The 19,008-nt window shown below is 43.1% G+C and overlaps 2 protein-coding genes across 2 annotated transcripts in view; one reads left to right on the top strand and one right to left on the bottom strand.

The window, feature by feature from the left end:
• The first annotated feature begins 3,749 nt into the window (after nt 1–3,749).
• On the top strand, nt 3,750–15,889 carry amotl2b (angiomotin like 2b). Its single transcript, XM_063017111.1, has 11 exons — nt 3,750–3,849; nt 4,612–5,202; nt 7,098–7,260; nt 9,584–9,728; nt 9,817–9,906; nt 11,969–12,222; nt 12,306–12,499; nt 12,587–12,688; nt 13,409–13,548; nt 13,643–13,711; nt 14,807–15,889. Exons 2-11 carry the CDS (start codon nt 4,643–4,645, stop codon nt 14,884–14,886), a joined length of 1,797 nt encoding a protein of 598 aa, XP_062873181.1. The 5' UTR covers nt 3,750–3,849; nt 4,612–4,642; the 3' UTR covers nt 14,887–15,889.
• Nucleotides 15,890–17,445: 1,556 nt separating this feature from the next.
• Nucleotides 17,446–19,008, bottom strand: part of myo7bb (myosin VIIBb) — a 34,099-nt gene continuing 32,536 nt past the window's right edge. Inside the window, exon 47 of the mRNA XM_063017110.1 lies at nt 17,446–18,039. Coding sequence (XP_062873180.1) covers nt 17,947–18,039 — 93 coding nt within the window. The 3' untranslated portion in view covers nt 17,446–17,946. The remainder of the gene's footprint in view (nt 18,040–19,008) is intronic.

The following is a 19,008-nucleotide window of genomic DNA, read 5'->3' as shown; positions in this document are numbered from 1 at the left end:
AAAAATGAATGACTGAGTTTGGCAGAGACCGTGTTGTGTTCTAGCAGAAGTATGTGAGATGGAAGAAACTCTACAAGCTGATTCCAAAGTTTTTGACTGAAACCTTTTGTTGCTGTAGAAATAAAAGCTACAAAACAAACAAAAACGTCTGTCCATGAACATTCTGATTAAAACTCCTCCATAAAAGTCCTACATGACAAAAAGAGAACGTTCTGCTTGTAAATAATAACTTAAAAATACCTTTTAGGATACATTTAATCTAATCCAGTTTAGGGTTTCAGTGTTTCAGGCTGAGTACTTTTTATTTTCACCCAAAGCTTTATTCTAACCTGGTTATGTAAAGCATCGAATCTAAATCCAGTGTCTGTGAAGTGAGATGTTTGTTTTTAGATGTGAAGCCAGCAGCCCTGAGTGATTCAGGCCATTAAACAGCTCAAGCCTTTGTGCTTCAGTCGTCTAGTAAAAGCACACAGATGCCACAAAAATATGCAACCCATGAAAGAAGAACTGTGGTGAGAGTGGACTACAATCGTACCCCCCAGCGAGTGCTGGTCTGTTTCGTGGAATTCACTCTGAATGACCTGATTGATCGCAGCTAATCCCGGCTGAACCGAGCCTCATTCCTTCTGTCTCATCTCTCAACAGGCAGTTCTTTCTCCTCTTTGGTTTCCTCATGGGTTCTTGTGATTCCCCTCCAAACTTACAAGCTATTTTTGTACAAACAAGCATGTAGGATTTTGAGAAAAGGTCAGAAGGAATGAAGAAGTTCCAGTTCAGCCCACATACGGGCTCAGCGTTGATGAGGAAGTTATCCAGAGTATTTGTTAAATAAACAAACATGATTATATAGTTTTGCATTTATTCCATTATTAGGAATCAGGAACCTTTCTCCGAAATATTGGGCGCAATGTGGACAGGACACTCGTCTGTTACTCTAACTCATGAGCGGTACACATTAGCCAAGTGGTTCTCAAACTTTGGGTGCTTGGGTGGCACATCACTGCAGAGGGTTTGAATCATAGCAGAGCCACCGACCTGGCCGGGTGTCCACACAGACACAATTGGACGTGTTTGAGAGAAGGAAGGGGTTACATGGAGCTTAGCGTGGTGCAAGATTGGACAAATGTCGGAGGAGGCATTATGATCCAGGTCTTCCTGAAAAAGCAATTGAGGAACTGGAGAAGACTAGAGTGAGAGATAAGGGTTGACTACATTTATTCAATGATTCTTGGAGTATTTCATACAATATATTCATTTTAAAAGCTGATCAGGAGTAGGACAAGCCTTTATTTCTAGATCAGCTTCCTTCTTCCTCTCTTCATGCTTTAATTCAACAGGCTGGATAGTTTCTGGTGGGACGTTGGACAATATTTCCAGTAGAACATCTCTACTTTTTTAGGGATTTAAAGGGTGGAGATCTACTTCATATTCTGCCCTCTAGTACCTAATGGATTATCTGACTTTAGCTGCTGTTTACAGTAAATAATCCCAACAAATCCACAACAATAACAAACATGCCTAAAATGCCCAATAATGCACTCCAACCATGACATCCCATCCCAAGACCCTATAAAATTCAAAAGAGTAAATCAGTAAACCTCTAGTATAAATATTTCAGATTGTTTCATCACTTGCGATCGTCACAGCCCTGTCTGAGAGACTGAGGAAGAGTGAACGAGGTCAGATCCAGTTGTGACAAGCATGCATTCCTGTAATAAGGAAGTGCTTTAACGTTCTCACACTTACCTTCAAGTCTCGTAAAACTCAGACATCCGCAAATTTGTAGAGACTTGCTAATGACCAGAATTCTTTGCTTACACCTGTAACGACGCCTTTGTCACTATGCTTTTTTTCCATTGAGTCATCCTGTCTGGGGCATGGCTGGAAATACCCTGCCCTCAATCTGCCCGAAAACAGTTTATGTGTTGCTCAACAAGCTTTTAATGCTTATAACTACTGCATTCCTGTTATCTGCTCCCGCAACAGTAGGTCAGATTACTTCCCAAAATATTACACAACCACTGACTGTTCTTGGCAGTTAAACAGTTGCTCTGTGAAAGTACTCACTACTTGGTGCACTATTTTTTTATTGGTAAAGTAGTAGCCAACAAAGGCCAAATCAATTTGTAGGGATGCCTCTTTAATTTTGCACTGGTATTCTATATACCCAGAACACTCTACCTGTCAATGTACTCCTTTTTTAGTCACAGTGACTCTCCAGAATACTAAAATCTATTAAAAATAACATCATTCCGTCTTTTTCACTCTTATATAATAATATATAATAATAATATTTCACTCCATACTCTCTCTCTCTCTATCTATCTATCTTCTTGATCCAGATCCACCATGCATCATGCATATCATGTAACTACAACCAGTCTGCAAGCATCTGCACTTTTTATGTTTCTCCACTTACTTATTTAAGTGCTTGCCACTCATATGTAATGAACATAGAGGTAAATTAAGCCTCTTTTTGACTATTTAGATGGCTAAAAAAAATTTCATTCATCCAACTGACTTCAACAATGTTTCATACAGTTGACACCATTTTCTCTTGGATATGAATTATTAAAACAGGGTTTAATGCTTTTCTTTTCAGAAAGCAAAGTCTGTTGTAATGTAAATGTGTTTTATTGACATGGATATAAGTAAATAACCCCTAATAAAAATGAATATGCTTGCTGTCTATCGGACTTAATATGGCATGTTTGTTAAATCCATAATGTAAACACTTAAGTCTTTTCAGTTATTTTTTTATTTATGTTTACAGCAAATAAGATGTACTTTTTAATCCAAAGAAACTCATATTTGTGACTGATATAGTGCAAGCAGTTGAGGGTTTGGAATCTTGCTCAGGGTCCCAACACTGGCAGCTTAGCATAAGTGGGGCTTGAACAGCAACCTTCTGAGACCAGTTCCTTAATCACTGAGCTACCACTAACCGTTTATGATGACTTTATAAACCTCATATGTAATATAAAATCCTTATTAATGTTAGTATCTTTATTTATTCGATGTACACTGACAGATATGTATCGTAGACAGATCTGTTAGCCTGTTAGCAGCTACATTTGACCCCAACCGCCACTAACGGTTTTTTTCGCCTGATACTGACGTGACGTTCGCAAACGAGTCGGTTCTTTGAATTTGGAGTCGGTTCGCGGTGAAAAGTCGTTTTAAAACTAATTTTGATTGTAATAACATATTTTTACATATTATAAATTTTTTTTTTCATCAGCCGCCTTCATTTTGTTATCAGCAGTGTAGCTACGGGTCCTGTTTTACTCTGAAACAGTATGTGCAAGACAGGGATACCCATTTATAAAGTATTTTAATAAGCCACATAAATTTAATGTTGTTTAATTACCTAGGAGCTATAGTAAGATGTTAGACTACAAATGCACAGACAGACTTAATTTATTACTGGTCACATTATCGATAATATTTGCTTTTTTTTTAGACAACATGTAATGCAACTAGTAAATAAAGAGACATTCGACTCCTATGTGTGAACCGACTCTATGAATGTGACTCCCTAAAGAGAGCCTGAACACTCATCACTGTAATCAGAGCGCGCGCGCACATTCCACACATTCCAGTCGAGGTGAACACGCCCCGCCCCCTCCCCTCGTCTCGCGCTGTTGCTGTTGCTGAGCTATTTATTAACCGCGCGCTCGGCTCGCGGCTCAGAGCTACATGATTCAGAGCGTTGTTATCGTCGTATGTAAATATTACGTTTTAAAACATGAAATAAATATAAAAAACGAGATTTAAACACATTTAAAGGATTATTACTACAAGTACACAACCATCCAACGAGCTCTGATTAGTGTTAAAAAGGATTAGGTGAGTTTATTTCGAATTGTTTCTTGTGTTTTTTTCAGTTTAACGGTTAGAGTAGCATCTGGTGCTAATTTGGTGACGTTAAATATATAAATTACAATTAATTTTTAAGGTTAATAAGTGGTTTGATGTAAAAGGGATAAAATAAACAGCTATATTTCACAGCAGTGACTTTTGGGGAAATAATATATCGAGAGATTTAGATTTATATGTATATTGTGACAGCGCGATAACAGTGTTCCGTACATCCCATAGGAATGCATGGGTATACGTAGTAACAGTGTTCCGTACATTATAAAAATTCAGCATTTAGTATATAAATGTTATACTACAACATGTTTATTTCGAAGATATGGCTGTATAAAGAATTCAATGTGTATGCATATTGATTTAAATTCCAATTCTAGTAAATTCACCTGTATTTTATTTTTAATTCACAACATTGTGAGTGATTTACAGTTATTACTATGTCCGTCTGATAATATATATTTCTGTGTTTAAAGATTTGTTGTGCTAAAAATCCTTCAGGTTTTTAATAAAGTGCAGGAAACTGGCTAACATTATGATAACCCTGATTTGAATATTAAGTAAATAGTATACAACCATGCAGCTGTATTTATCAAAGCCTATTCATTGAATTTCTGAGCAAGTTTACGTTTGTTTGCAGTATTTGTAACTAAAAATAACTATTTGGAGATATTTGTCATGTACTGTATATGTTCAATTTCAATACCATTGTCTTGTCCTGTTTATCTTCCTATACAGGTCTTGAATTTGCACTACCGTCCTAAATAAAATGCGGACGGAGGAGGCCCCATGCACCGTGCTGCACCGACTGATCCAGGAGCAGCTGCGTTACGGAAACCCCACCGACACTCGCACCCTGCTGGCCATCCAGCAACAGGCCCTGCGCATTGGCGTGAACGGAGGTCCCGGGAGCTCACGTTCCTCCCCGGGCAGTCTGTCTCGGGAGGAGAGACAGGAACCGCAGGGCCAAGAGCACCACACCGACTTCCAGCATTCAGAGATTTATGGGCTTCACCACCACCACGAACAGCTGCCCACGTACGAGCAGGCCAGGGCGAACTCTCAGTTCCTGGCTCCTCAGTGGTACCAGGATGGACAGATCTGTTTGGAGGACAGCAAACAAAGCCACGGCAGGTCGCTCAGCGAGCGGCTGATGCAACTCTCCGTCCAACGCAAAGAATTGTTAAGCGTGAGTTCTTCGTGTAGCTACCCGCAGATAGCTGGCTATCGAAGTAAACAGCAGATGCAGCACAACCACCAGGGAACCACTCAGGAGGTGGAGAGCTTTTATTTACGGCCTCCACCACCTTCCTACTCACAACACAACAGGTAAAAAAGACTTTGCGTTTATTTATTTAAACTATTTTTTAATTGTAACAAATTTAACAAACAATTTTAACAAAATATTTATTATTTATTTATCTCACGGTTGGACAACTGCAACTCCCTCCTGGCTGGAGCTCCCATGTCCACGATTAAACCCTTACAGCTCATTCAAAATGCAGCTGCCCGTCTGGTTTTTAACCAACCCAAACACTGCCACATCACCCCACTGCTACGTTCTCTTCACTGGCTTCCTGTAGCTGCACGCATTCAGTTTAAAACACTGACGCTCGCCTACAAAGCCAAAAAAGGACCAGCCCCAAGCTACCTTCGTGGCCTTATCAAACCCCGCTCTGTACCACGCAACCTCCGAGCCATTAGTCTCGCTCGACTTGAGCCCCCATCCAGGACTAAAGGAAGACAAGCATCAAGGCTCTTCTCTGTTCTAGCGCCCAAGTGGTGGAACGAACTTCCTCTGTCTGTCCGAACATCTGAGTCTCTTGCTGTCTTTAAAAAACGATTAAAAACCTTCATCACCTTTTTACTAAACACTTAAGCTGACTTGTACTTATTTACTAACATTTTGTTCCATTCTTTTCCATTTAGAAAAAAAAAAAAAAAAAAAAAGCAGCACTTTGGTTTTAACAGGTTTTAGCAGATTTGTGTTCTTTGACTGTTGTTTTCCTAAACTTGAGAAATGAAATGTTCACTATAGAAGCACTTCTGTAAGTCGCTCTGGATAAGAGCGTCTGCTAAATGCTGAAAATGTAAATGTAAATATTTACAGGTTATTACAGGTACATCAAGTTCTAGCAGTAAGCAGTCAGTCGTAAAGAGTTGCAGGATGACGTAAAAACAGCAGGAACAACAGTTACTTAGAAAACAATACAACAGTATAACGGTAATTTATGGCCGGTGCAGGGGAATGGAAGTGCAGATGACTGACATGTCAGTTCCTCCTAACAGACAGTGACCTGTTGACGCCTGGTTGAGTGTTAATTCGCTCCAGGTTGAAGTGTTCCTATTTATTACGGTTTCTTCCTCACGTAGTTGCCGGCTCCTCACTTGGCAGCCTGCTCTCTCTTGGAACCGTAATGCGAGGCTTGAATTGGTCTGGTTTTCTGCTGACACAAATGCCGTCACTCTTTATTTTTACCTGGGAACTCCAGGAACATCAGTGTCGAAAAATTGGGCCCCAATTATGGATTCACGCTGAGCGCAGGGTCATTAATTGCCGTCCACCTTCTCCGTTGTGGCTGTGGATGTTTCCGGTATTTTGTCGTTATGCTTTTCGTTTGGGGCTTTTGAGCCACGGTGTTGTTCAACCTCGGTTACACATCCTGCATATTGGGTTTATTTAGGGTTCGTTTTTTGTTGTTACACACGTAAACCCTTTCAAAATTCCTCTGTTAGAAGATAAACACATACTTACAGGTCCAAATTTGCACGCAAGCATTTAGACGAATGGAATAGCAATTATATTTGGAATGCGGTAATTATATAGTACGTGTTTTCTCTTAGAGTAAGTGATTCAATCTTTTGTTGAGCTGGGATTATGGTTGGAACTCACACCACACAAGCAAAACAGTAGTTCTGGAATGTAAAAATATAATGATTTAAATGACTTAATATAGTCTCATTACCAGAGTTAGATTCCCAAATGCTGAGAAGGATGCATCTGCATACAAATTCCATCTGAATCAGGGATCTCGAACGCTAATGAGCCCGAAACTGCTGCCTACCCAGGTAGCTCTCATCCACGTGGAATGTAATGAGTACCTGCTGTACAGATGCACCGCCGGTGCGTTTGTGATCACGATTAACATTAGACGTCGACTCATGCGCGTCACAGTGACTGATCATTTTCTCTGTCAAATGATAAGCCTCGCTTTCTCATACAGGATCATTCCACATGTGCAGACCCCTGAAGCCCATCACGCTCTCCGCAGCCCGCCCCCTGCTGGCAGGGAGGTCTCGCTACAGATGGAGCTCCTCGCCAAGGAGAACGAAAGGCTGCGACGGGAGCTGGAGGGCCACACGGAAAAGGCCTGCAGAATTCAAAAGGTAAGATCAGCTCCCCTGTTTAGTTTTGTTTATTGCTTCCTCGATCCTGATCATTATTTTACATATCGCTGGTGTTTTTGAGCAGTGTGGCTTGTTTAAGTGAACAGGAATTTTCAAGGTGATTACCGAGGCACTTTGTCCTTCTATTGCTCGCTAGGAATGTGTAGATCAATGCATGCTACGTTAATCACACCACTAAGAGATACCAAGCATTCTTCACTGGTCGTGACCCAGGCATGTGACGATTATAGGTTAAATACTCCATTTGGGAGGAGGCTGCCAGGGTAGGGAGCTTATTTGGGCAGGGATTGTTGTTCTGAGACAAACAGAGAAACAAAACAGCGAGCAATCAGCAGACACGTTTCTGAAGCTAATTAAGGCACCGAACGTAGAGCTAACCTCGGAAGCTACGCCAGAGACTGTCAGATCCAAATCCAGTCTCAGTGTAAATGTGATATTTTAGTCATAAACGTTTGTGCCGGTTAAACCTCTGAGGTCACTCGGTGCCGAATCATCCCTCAGCCGCGCGTTTAACTTCGGTCCGGCTTGAAAACGACTGTGAAGTTTTTCCAGGGTTGCGTCAACATAGCTCGGCGTTCTCTCACTCCTCAGGAATGATAATTGCAGGGGATGGGAGGCACCGCCTTGTGTAAACTCACCTGGCCTGAATCCGCGTCAATGCTTTATTGTTTCCATGCCATGCCTCACAGGGTCCCGGACCTGCTGAGCCGTGTGTTTGAGGATTACAGCTAAGGGTGTAACACTCGGTCACTAAGAAGATGATAGGAATGTTCTGTTTGTCAAAGAAACGTAAAAAACAACGAGAAGAATCTGACACGACACAAACTAAATACTAGATCATGATTATAGTTCACAGGAATTCAGCCAGTGTAGATTTCTCGGACTGTAATTCAATACACCAACATTTTTTTTATGAATTCTTAATAAACGGAACAAACAGAATCTTAAACAGAATTTTAAACCGGCACTGAGGGTGCACTTATATGTCCCACCAATGGCTGGGTTCATGTAACGCCGTGCACCTTCTATATTTGTGAGCCTAGCCCATGATTCGAACCCATCACAGCCCATAAGCAAACAGAGATTTAAAACATCTGTAGGGATTTAAACAGTAACTCCTACAACAACAACAAAAGCACAAATATCACCTGATTATAATATGTGTGTTTTGTTTGACTTGTATAATTGGTGCAGCCTTCGTTAGAGAGTCCTGTTTGGCATGTTTGGCATGAATTAAACATTGGGGTCGGAGTTAAGGAAGTGGTTCTGCTATTCCTAAACATTCCTGCTGTATCAACAGCTGTTCGGAACTCTGCTGGATCCTAATAGTACACAAAAGCTATTTAGTGGAATATGTTTATTTATAATTTTTACATCAGTATATTAGGGGGCATTTTGAGCATATCTGAATATATATTGTGATTACAGCCGTGCTTTAATGCACTGCCTGTCAGGTAAACAGAATTAAGAATAACTGAGGATTACTGAGGTAAAAAAGTCGTTCTTATGCTGATTTCTGAGGAATGCTGCTCACCTAGGAGGGTTTATGGTCTGTAATTATGATAGGACTGTGTATATTCAAGCTATTAATGGATTTTATTAGGGCTAAAGTGTGGTGGCATTAAGTGGATGCCTATAGAAACGACAGAAGTTGGTACACCGATCATCCATAACATTAAAACCACCTCCTTGTTTCTACACTCACTGTCCATACCTAGTCGGTCCACCTTGTAGATGTAAAGTCAGAGACGATCGCTCATCTATTGCTGCTGTTTGAGTCGGTCGTCTTCTAGACCTTCATCAGTGGTCACAGGACGCTGCCCACGGGGCGCTGTCGGCTGGATGTTTTTGGTTGGTGGACTATTCTCAGTCCAGCGGTGACAGTGAGGTGTTTAAAAACTCCAGCAGCGCTGCTGTGTCTGATCCACTCATACCAGCACAACACACACTAACACACCACCACCATGTCAGTGTCACTGCAGTGCTGAGAATCATCCACCACCTAAATAATACCTGTTCTGTGGTGGTCCTGTGGGGGTCCTGATTATTGAAGAACAGCATAAAAGGGGGTAACAAAGCATGCAGAGAAACAGATGGATTACAGTCAGTAATTGTAGAACTACAAAGTGCTTCTATGTGGTAAGTGGAGCTGATAAAATGGACAGTGAGTGTAGAAACAAGGAGGTGGTTTTAATGTTATGGCTGATCGGTGTATACAGTGGTCGTAATAAAAGCCCTTTAGCAGCTTGATATGAAATACTGCACTGTACTCATTACTCACAACATCTGTATGATCCTGCAGCTGGAGCAGGAGGTCCGAAGGATTTCGGAGGCCTACGAAACCCTGATGCAGGGCTGCGTTAAGAGAGAATCTCTAGAGCAGACTCTCCGGAGCAAGCTGACCTCTGAGAACAAGAGACTTCAGGACATGAACACTGAGCTGAGAGGTAAAAAAACACAACAAATCGCAACGAGACTGACGTGAGGAGGCGTCTGTACGAGCCCGTTATCGAACCGTGCTCATGTTTTATACAGAGAGCCTGGAGCGCAGCGGCACGCAGGCGGAGAAAGATGCCGAAGCGGCCGAGCATACCCAGCGTGTGATCGCAAAACTGCTCCTGCAGAGTGAGTGTGAATATGTTCTCTTATTAATACATCTCAACAGCCTGTCTGAGTTACCAGGCAGAGGATTTATTATATGCCAGAATGATTGTAAACGAAGGTTTAAAGCACACGAGACATGAAAACAAACAATCCATGTCATAATCAGCAACTCAACGACTCGAAATGAAGGAACTCCGAGCTACAACACGTAAATGTGTTGGTATTACAGCAGGAAATACGGCAGAATTGGTTCATCAAGGGTTCTCAATTTTCACCAGGGTATAAAATAAAATAAAACTAAGCGACAACGAATGAAGTGGACAGGAAAGAGAAAGTTCTCAGTAAGGGGAAGAGAAAGGAAAACACGGAGTGGATCTGATCGCGGGGCCCACACTGGAAAGGATTTCATCACGCTGGCTGAGTGCCGTCAGAAATCCCCACCAGATCGAGTCTGGCGTCGCGGTTCCGAGAGAAAACGGCTTGCCGACGGAGAACGTGGCAAGAAGCCGTGGTGAATAGGAACACGTCCACCTGGAGCGAATTAACGCTCGACTAGGCAACAACACGTCAATAAATGGCAAGGCAGAAGGGCATGATTCTCGAACTACGGCCCACTGCTGATCTCCACGGCAGGTACGAACGGCACTAGAGAGAAAGGAAAGGAAAGGATGAACTATGTGTTTTATCACATAGAAATGATAGTTTTTTTATTACAGATGTCACCCTGATAAAGTGCACACACATTCCATGTAAAGCCCAAGGGTTCGTTCGAAACCAGTTTAACTCGGAGCGTGAATGACCGTTCGACTTACTCACACCTGATAAGAAGCGACCTGTTAACATTCGGGTGGATTCCTGGAAGTCACTTTTGTGTGAAGCTGCCGTGTTCCCACTCAGGAATCTAAACCACAGACGGCCTAGACGTGACCTCTCTCTGGAAAGATGAGACGTTAGGGTCAGTTCGGCGCCGTGCGGCGACCCTGTCATGTCAGGCGAACAGATCAGGCATTGTTTTTCCCTCCGGCGGTGGGAGACAGGGCCGCTGACGGACTCCACTCTGGTTCTCTCTTATTTTTTTTGCTTCGCATTCCCCAGAGTCGTGCGTAAGTGAGATTTCCCAACCGAATTCTTTAAAGCAGCGAGTACAGCACAAACATGCTGTTAGTTTCAGACATCCTAACGATAACAGGGTGTGGAATCATATTGATTATACGATTTCATCATATCTATATCTGATATTATATTTTTTATATGTAATATTTATACCTACATACACAGATCAGCCATAACATTAAAACCACCTCCTTGTTTCTACACTCACTGTCCATTTTATCAGCTCCACTTACCATATAGAAGCACTTTGTATGCTTCTCTACATGCTTTGTTAGCCCCCTTTCATTCTGTTCTTCAATGGTCAGGACCCCCACAGAGCAGGTATTATTTAGGTGGTGGATCAGACACAGCAGCGCTCCTGGAGTTTTTAAACTCCGTGTCCACTCACTGTCCACTCTATCAGACACTCCTACCTAGTCGGTCCACCTTGTAGATGTAAAGTCAGAGACGATCGCTCATCTATTGCTGCTGTTTGAGTCGCTCATCTTCTAGACCTTCATCAGTGGGCACAGGACGCCGCCCACGGGGCGCTGTCGGCTGGATGTTTTTGGTTGGTGGACGATTCTCAGTCCAGCAGTGACAGCGCTGCTGTCTCTGATCCACTCATACCAGCACAACACACACTAACACACCACCACCATGTCAGTGTCACTGCAGTGCTGAGAATGATCCACCACCTAAATAATACCTGCTCTGTGGGGGTCCTGACCATTGAAGAACAGCATGCAGAGAAATAGACGGACTACAGTCAGTAATTGTAGAACTACAAAGTTATTTTGATTCACACACCCTAAATGATCGTCCCCATGTTCCGTTTTATCGTTTTTCTTACTATCCGAGCAGTCGCGGTGATGCTTTCACACTCGAGTCCCTCCCTCATGTGTATTTTCAGTGTGAACAGCATTCGAAGCTGTTCCCCGATTAGCAGACCGCACCTGTATAACCACGTCTTCGTTTGCCGTATTTCCAGAAGAGGAGCAGCAGTTGAACTGCACGCGGTTGGAGCGTGAGGTGCAGCTCCTGCGTGAGGAGAGCAGCTCGGCGCAGGCGCGCGGCCGGCGGCTCCGGGCCGAGCTGCAGAGGAAGAACGCGTACGTAGAGCACGTGGAGCGTCTGCAGGGGGCGCTGGCTCAGCTGCAGGCTACCTGCGAGAAAAGAGAGAGTCTGGAGCTGCGCCTGCGCACACGGCTGGAGCAGGAGCTGCGGATACTCCGAAACCAGCAGGTACACGCTCGTACAAAACCAGCGTACGATGGACAGGAGCATTGGGACACCCTTCTAATTACTAAACAACTCTACCATTCCAGAGGCAGACCCAGGGTTCTGCGGGCGGCATCGTGCCGGCGTCCTCAGCGAGCCTCCTGCAGGAGCGTCTGAGGGAACGAGAGGAGCGCATTTTGGCCCTGGAGGCCGACATGACGCGCTGGCAGCAGAAGTACCTGGAGGAGAAAACGATGATGGAGTTCGCCATGGACGCAGCCGCCACCGCCGCCGCACAGAGGTAAATACCGGTGTAAAAAATCGCGCCGTGCCCTGATACCACCCCAGTGTACCCGCCGTACTCAGTCGTCCTCTGATCTTCTCACAGAGACACCACCATCATCAACCACTCGCCCTGCCAGTCATCCAGAACCAGCTTCAGTGAGGATCTGCCTCCAGCTGGGGTCCGCGGTCAGGAGGTAGAGAACAGGTACGCGTACAAGCACATTAATATCACATGTTCACCACCTCCTTGTCTTGGTCAGGGTAGCAGTGGGTCCAGTGGGTTCCAGTGCACTAACACACACCGGACAGGATCCCAATTCATTCATAGACGATCCTGTCTGCATGTAGATGCCCGACTGATCGGTAGCACCACAGGGGTTTCAAACCCTGGATTTTAGAGGTAGAGTTAGCGCAATTTAATGCTGTGACACTCACCGGTGCTACGCTTGTACAGCTAAAGGTCAGGGTTGCAGCAGGTCCAAGTTCCAGCCATCCTTCTTCCTCAGACATGGCCAATCATATCTGTGTGATTCGGACCCGAATCCCAGCGCTGGTGAACTGGTGCGATAGACCGCCGTGATACCCGAGCGACCGAAGCGAAGCTCGTTTATTTAGGACACATGACGAGAAGAACCGGTTCGTCGTAAAGAAAACGCTCGGAAGAGTTGAAGGTAAAAGAGGAAGAGGACAGCCAGCGACAAGATAGTCTAAGCAGTTGAGGGTTAAGGGTCTTGCTTAAGGGCCCAACAGTGGCAACCTGGCAGTAGTGAGGCTTGAACCAGCGACCTTCCGATGACTAGTCCAGTACCTGACCCAAACAGAAGTCAGGATAGTCTGGAGAAACGATGTACATGGTCACCAGGGTATACGCAGGTCCTAAGTGGAGACTTACGATATTGACACACCCCTCAATGTGTTTTGGTAGGATCCGTTCTCTGTACAGGCAGGTGATGGAGAAAGACGCCGTCATTAACGTCCTGCAGCATCGCCTACAGCAGGGACGAGACAAAGGTGAAGCGGGAGAGGGCGTGTCCCCATCTGACACAAGTTCCTCCCAGGATGAAGGTAAGCGCCTGAAAAAGTGGGAGCCATCGGATCCGACGTTAATATTCAAATAAGTCATTCGCTAACTGGTGGTTCTGCGTTTACTCCGATCCAGGAAGCGGCCAGACGGACGTGCAGACAGCCGGGGGACCAGAGCAGGATTCCAGGACCAGGTCCAGACCGGGTCAGTACTCACACACACACACACGTGCTTACAGTCTGATGTACACGAGGGATGGAAAAAGCTGAACGAATTAGTGATTACACAGTTTGCTGAGGGGTCAGTTCATATTGATTAAATATCGCTCCACTCCCGCCGCTCATCGATCTGCTCCAGTGTGAGAACCGAGCGAGTCGGGGACTGTTAGCACAGGGAATTCTAGCCTGTCACTCCGGATGTCCGGACGCTTGGACTACGAACTAGGGCCGGGCGATTTTCACGATTAATTCGGTTAAATCGAATGAACGTTTTCACACGTTGTTAGAAATGTGACAATCGCGATTGTTGACAAACTTTATATTTTAATTAAAATACTAACATGTCACGAGGCCGAAACTGAGCAGACGCTCGCGGAATATAAATTAAGGAAAGTTTTGGCTGACAGGGGACATGTGATAGTCACGTGACAGTCCGTGGGAGCATGGGAATTGTAGTCTATTGTTAGAAGCAGATCTTAAGACCTCCATCCCCCCCCCCAGTCACAAGAGGACAAAATCAAAGATGAGCTGAGTGATTACTTGATGCCCCCCCCCCCCCCCCCCCCCTACCTGGTGTAGATACTGATACAGACTCACTTCAGTGGTGGAAACAATAAACAGGCTCGAGTTCCTTTTAAGAAACCTGTAAAGAACTGTTTGTGGTTTTGCACTTTTCTTAATGTAAGGAGGTTCTGCTGCACAGTATTTAAAATGAGTTGTTTGTGAGATATTCTTATAAAGGATATAGCTAATTAAGATTTCTATTTTGTTTTAATTATTGTTAATTATTGTTATACAGTTATTGTTATAAAGTTTGAGTTCCTTGAAAGGATAATTATAGGTGGTGCTGTTACTATTTTTGCATTTCTGCAGTCTTTTAAATGAAAATGTAAAAAAAAAAAGAAGAATTTTGAGTCTTTTTTTTCAATTGCATTATACAAGTTTAAAAAAAATCTAAATCGTAATCGAGAATCAGTAATAATTTAAAAATAATCGAGATTTTTTTTTTTGCAAAATCGCCCAGCCCTAGTATGAACACAAAAACATAAACGCTCATGATGGCTTGTGTTCGGTTTCCCAGAGCCCGTAAAGCAGAAGCTCGTGGATCCGTTCGTAGGTCTGGACGACGTGAAGGCAGAAGCTCTGGAGATCTTCATATGAGTGTAACAGCAGACGGCAGGAACTCCATCGCTGGCCTTCTGTACAGGATTATATACACAAAGAAGCTGCTCAACACTCCGTAGGGAGGATCGGAGGCTGCCGTCCGTGGACGGGACGCTGGAAGTTGGGAGAACATGCTGAGGTGTTCGTACAGGGGACCAGATTTGTGATTCACAGGATTTAGACCCTCTATGTGTTCAACTTTGTAATTCTTGGTCAGAGGGGGCAAAGACTGATTTGAATCGCCACCGATCACTCAGTGAAAGGCTTTTTAGGGCAGCCGATCCATCTTCTGCATGATTTTGGGAGGTAAGAAAGAGGAAACTGGATTATTTAAGGTTGTTTTAATTGACTCGTCATTCGGTCAGATCATCGCTCAGAATTAAGGCGCCTCAGTTAGGAGCATTTTAAGCGATCTAAGAATTTAGACACGCCCTCTTCTCAAGTGTAGGATGATGGGAAATGCGTCTGAGCAGAGAGAGCGCTGGGTTTCACACAGGGCCATGATGCAGGGTGAAATGTGTCAGATTCCTGACCTCATGACTTTACTATGTGCCGTTGAATGTCTGCTGGAGGCTCGGCGTGGAGGTGTTGTGGTGGAGCTGCTCCACCTTTACGTTCCTTTCATTTTCCTTCTGGCTGCTCTTCGAACGCCCTTCATCCTCCGACAAGCAGCGCGCCCATTCTTCTGTGTGTTTACTGTCTGTAGGAATGTGTGTGTGTGTGTGTGTGTGTGTGTGTGTACGTTTCGGGGACGTTCCTCTGCGCTCAATCCGCTGGCCGGTGAGCTGCGTGATGTTCGTGTCCTCATATCGTTTACAGTATTTTATCATAAAATCAGAATATTATATATTAATATATTTTGTATTCTTGCTGAAACGTGATACCAGACCCACACCGTGTGTTTATTCCCATTCGCGTGAGAGTCGACGCTCTCTGTTAAGATGTGAACGTTCTGGAACATTTCACACCTCTGTAATATTAAATATTAATATATACACTAGCACAACGTGTCTCTGTTTCATTCATTCATTCATTCATTCATTCACTGTCTGTTTTACCACCACTTTATCTTGGTCAGGGTCCAGGTGGGTCTGAAACACCTTAGACAGGATGCCAGTCCATCACAGAACACACACACACATACACACACACATACACACACTTGGGGTAGTTTAGTAGCTCCAGTTAGTCTGACTGCATGTATTTGGACTTGTGTTGGGGGTGAGACTTTCTGAACGACTTCCAGAAATGTGACAATAAATTCTATAAGCATTAGAGGGTTAAGGGCCTCACTCAAGGGCCCAACAGTGACAACCTGGCAGTGGTGGGGCTTGAACCAGCGAGCTTTCGATGACTAGTCCAGTACCTTAACCGCTAGGCTTCGACTGCCCCCTAATTGCCGGAGCATCCAGAGGAAACCCACACGTACACGGGGAGAACATGCTGGGAATCGAACCCAGGACCTTCTGGCTGCGAGGCAACAGCGCAACCTGCTAATCTAATCAGCAGAAACAGCCAGGCTGCACATCTGCAATGAAATCCAGAAACTGCATGTTTGCTCAGGGGCCCAACGGTGGCTGCAACAGCAGAGCCGGGATTCAAACCCACGATCAAAGTTCTACCCCCTCGGCTACGTCTGTCCCCCTGTCACTGAGAACGTGTGCTAAGGACGTCGTGCACTAAACTCGGCTCTGGATCGAAGCCCGGCACAACACGGCCACGCCAAGGAGCCTCGCTAACCGAATACACACAAAGCTCTGGACATACGACCCGGACAGAACCCTGATTGTGAGTGCACGGGCCGAGACGTCACCTACACGCTGTAGTGTTAGTGAATACAGACGATCTCGCTGCATGAGGAATGTGTTTTCCGAAAACCAGGCACAGAGACGTGACACCCTTCAGAGACATGAAAGTCCTGCAGACGTTTTACTCCGACGCAAGCTCTCGGGAAGTGGCCAAGGTCCCGGTGCTGCACGCACAAGCCCCAAAAATCGGTCACAGTTTTGTGGGTGCAGAGAAGAATTTCGAGGAAACTCCTTTTAAACCTCAAAAACCAGAAGGTCCTTAAAGAGCTGCTGTGTTTGATTGGAACTCAAGTGGCCTGCACATAGTCCCGAGTCTGAACACATCAGATAGAAACCGAACCAAAAGAGGGAAGCCTGTTATAGCCACAAAGAGGGGGCGGGGCAACTCGCAGTACTGTGATAGTGTACAGTCTAAGCAACTGAGGGTTACTCAAGGGCCCACCCGTGACAACCTGGCAGAGGTGGGGCTTGAACCAGCGACCTTTTGATTACTGGTCCAGTATCTCACCCACTAGGCTACAACTGCGTATTATTGTGCATGGATTTACAATAGAGTGGCGCAGAGAGTCCTTAAACAACTGACTACAGCTGGAGACTTCTCTGTGCCCATAAAATATGACTAGCTTCAGTTTAACTCCACCTGTTAAAAAGTACATGGAACAGTGGTCTCTTGTCAAGGCCGTGCAAGAAAAAACTCAAGCTCAAGCACGTGGGTATATAAAACATAAAACAAAAACAAGAACGCTGATTTATTCATGCAGAATTTTATTTCAGAAACAGCTGGATTCTCTGGATTGTCGGAGGACGAAATTGAGTCGTAAAATTAAATAATTATAATTTTTTAGTTGCTATTTGTGGTTAAAATCAGAGGATTTAAGAAGCTTCTGCAGCTGAACTCTCTCTCTCTTTCCTTGCTGATGCGGATCACTTCTTTTCACCTGTCAGGGCCATCTGTGATCAACCGCCCCTCCTGCAGACGCCTCACCAGAGGCCGCAGTTACACAAGTGACAGGAAACCCTGTCTCGGCCATCGTCCCGCCCCCTACATACACACAGCCAATCGTGTTCAGATGAGCTGAGATTCGAACTTGAGAGCTTGAGATCGTGTTGCACCACCCCAGCACCCAGAAGCTTCTTCTCCTGGCATTTTTAAACACGTATAACCTCTATAATACGTCTAAGTTAAATTAATAAAATAAATCCTATATGACGCCTCAGCTGGACGTGAGATGCACCGGACGTTCGCTGATTAAGTGAAGAACTGGTATCGCGGTTGGACCGTCGTCCTCTCGTCCAGGTACATGTTCACGTACGAGTTCAGCAGGTCGTCCATCTTGTAGCCCTGAAACACACGGAACACACACGTGACCCACTCCTCAGAGGAACACGGAACACACACGTGACCCACTCAGAGGAACACGGAACACACACGTGACCCACTCAGAGGAACACGGAACATGGGGGGAAAGGTTGGGTGTAAAGTGGCCTATTGAAAGTGCAATAGCGACTCCTAGAGTGGTGGAAGAATACAGCAAGCATGGCTGAGATCTGAGATTGTTCAGTTCAACACCTTCAAACTGAATTTTTAATTATTATTTATATTTTATTTATAGTTATTTAATTGTATTTATTAATATCTAATTTTATTTATTATTTTATTTGTATTTATTATTGTTATTTTGTTAGAATTATCATTTTATTTATTAGTTATTGTTTTATTTTCATTTTAATTTAATTTTAGTATTATTTTTATTTTATTTTTTGTTTGGTTTTATTTATTATTATTTATTTGTATTAAATATTATTATTATTTATTTTAATTATTATTTCATTTTATTTATTATATTATTTATTTATTTAATTATTATTTTACCTTTATTATTGTTATTTTATTTTAATTATCATTTCATTTATTAATTATTGTTTTAGTTTTATTTAAATGTATTTTAGTATTATTTTATTTTATTTATGGTTTGGTTTTATTTATTAATATGTATTTTAATTGAATTTTTTTATTATTTATTGAAATTATTATTTCATTTTATTTATTATTGTTATTTTATTTTAATTATTATTTTTAATTACTATTTTGTTTTTATTATAATTTTATTTATTAATTTTTGTTGTTTTATTTACAGTATAATTTAATTTGAGTATTATTTCATTTTATTTATTATTATTTTGTATTGTATTTAATATAATTATTTAATTTTATTTTAATGGTTATTATATTATAATTGATTTATTTATCATAATAATAATAAATATTATTTTTTTATTTTCATTATTTATTTTTATTTTAAATTATTAT

This window comes from Trichomycterus rosablanca, chromosome 20 (assembly GCF_030014385.1).
Source record: "Trichomycterus rosablanca isolate fTriRos1 chromosome 20, fTriRos1.hap1, whole genome shotgun sequence".
NCBI classification, from domain to species: Eukaryota; Metazoa; Chordata; class Actinopteri; order Siluriformes; family Trichomycteridae; genus Trichomycterus; species Trichomycterus rosablanca.
The sequence above is the reverse complement of the archived record's forward strand: the minus strand, read 5'-3'. Positions and strand labels throughout refer to the sequence as shown.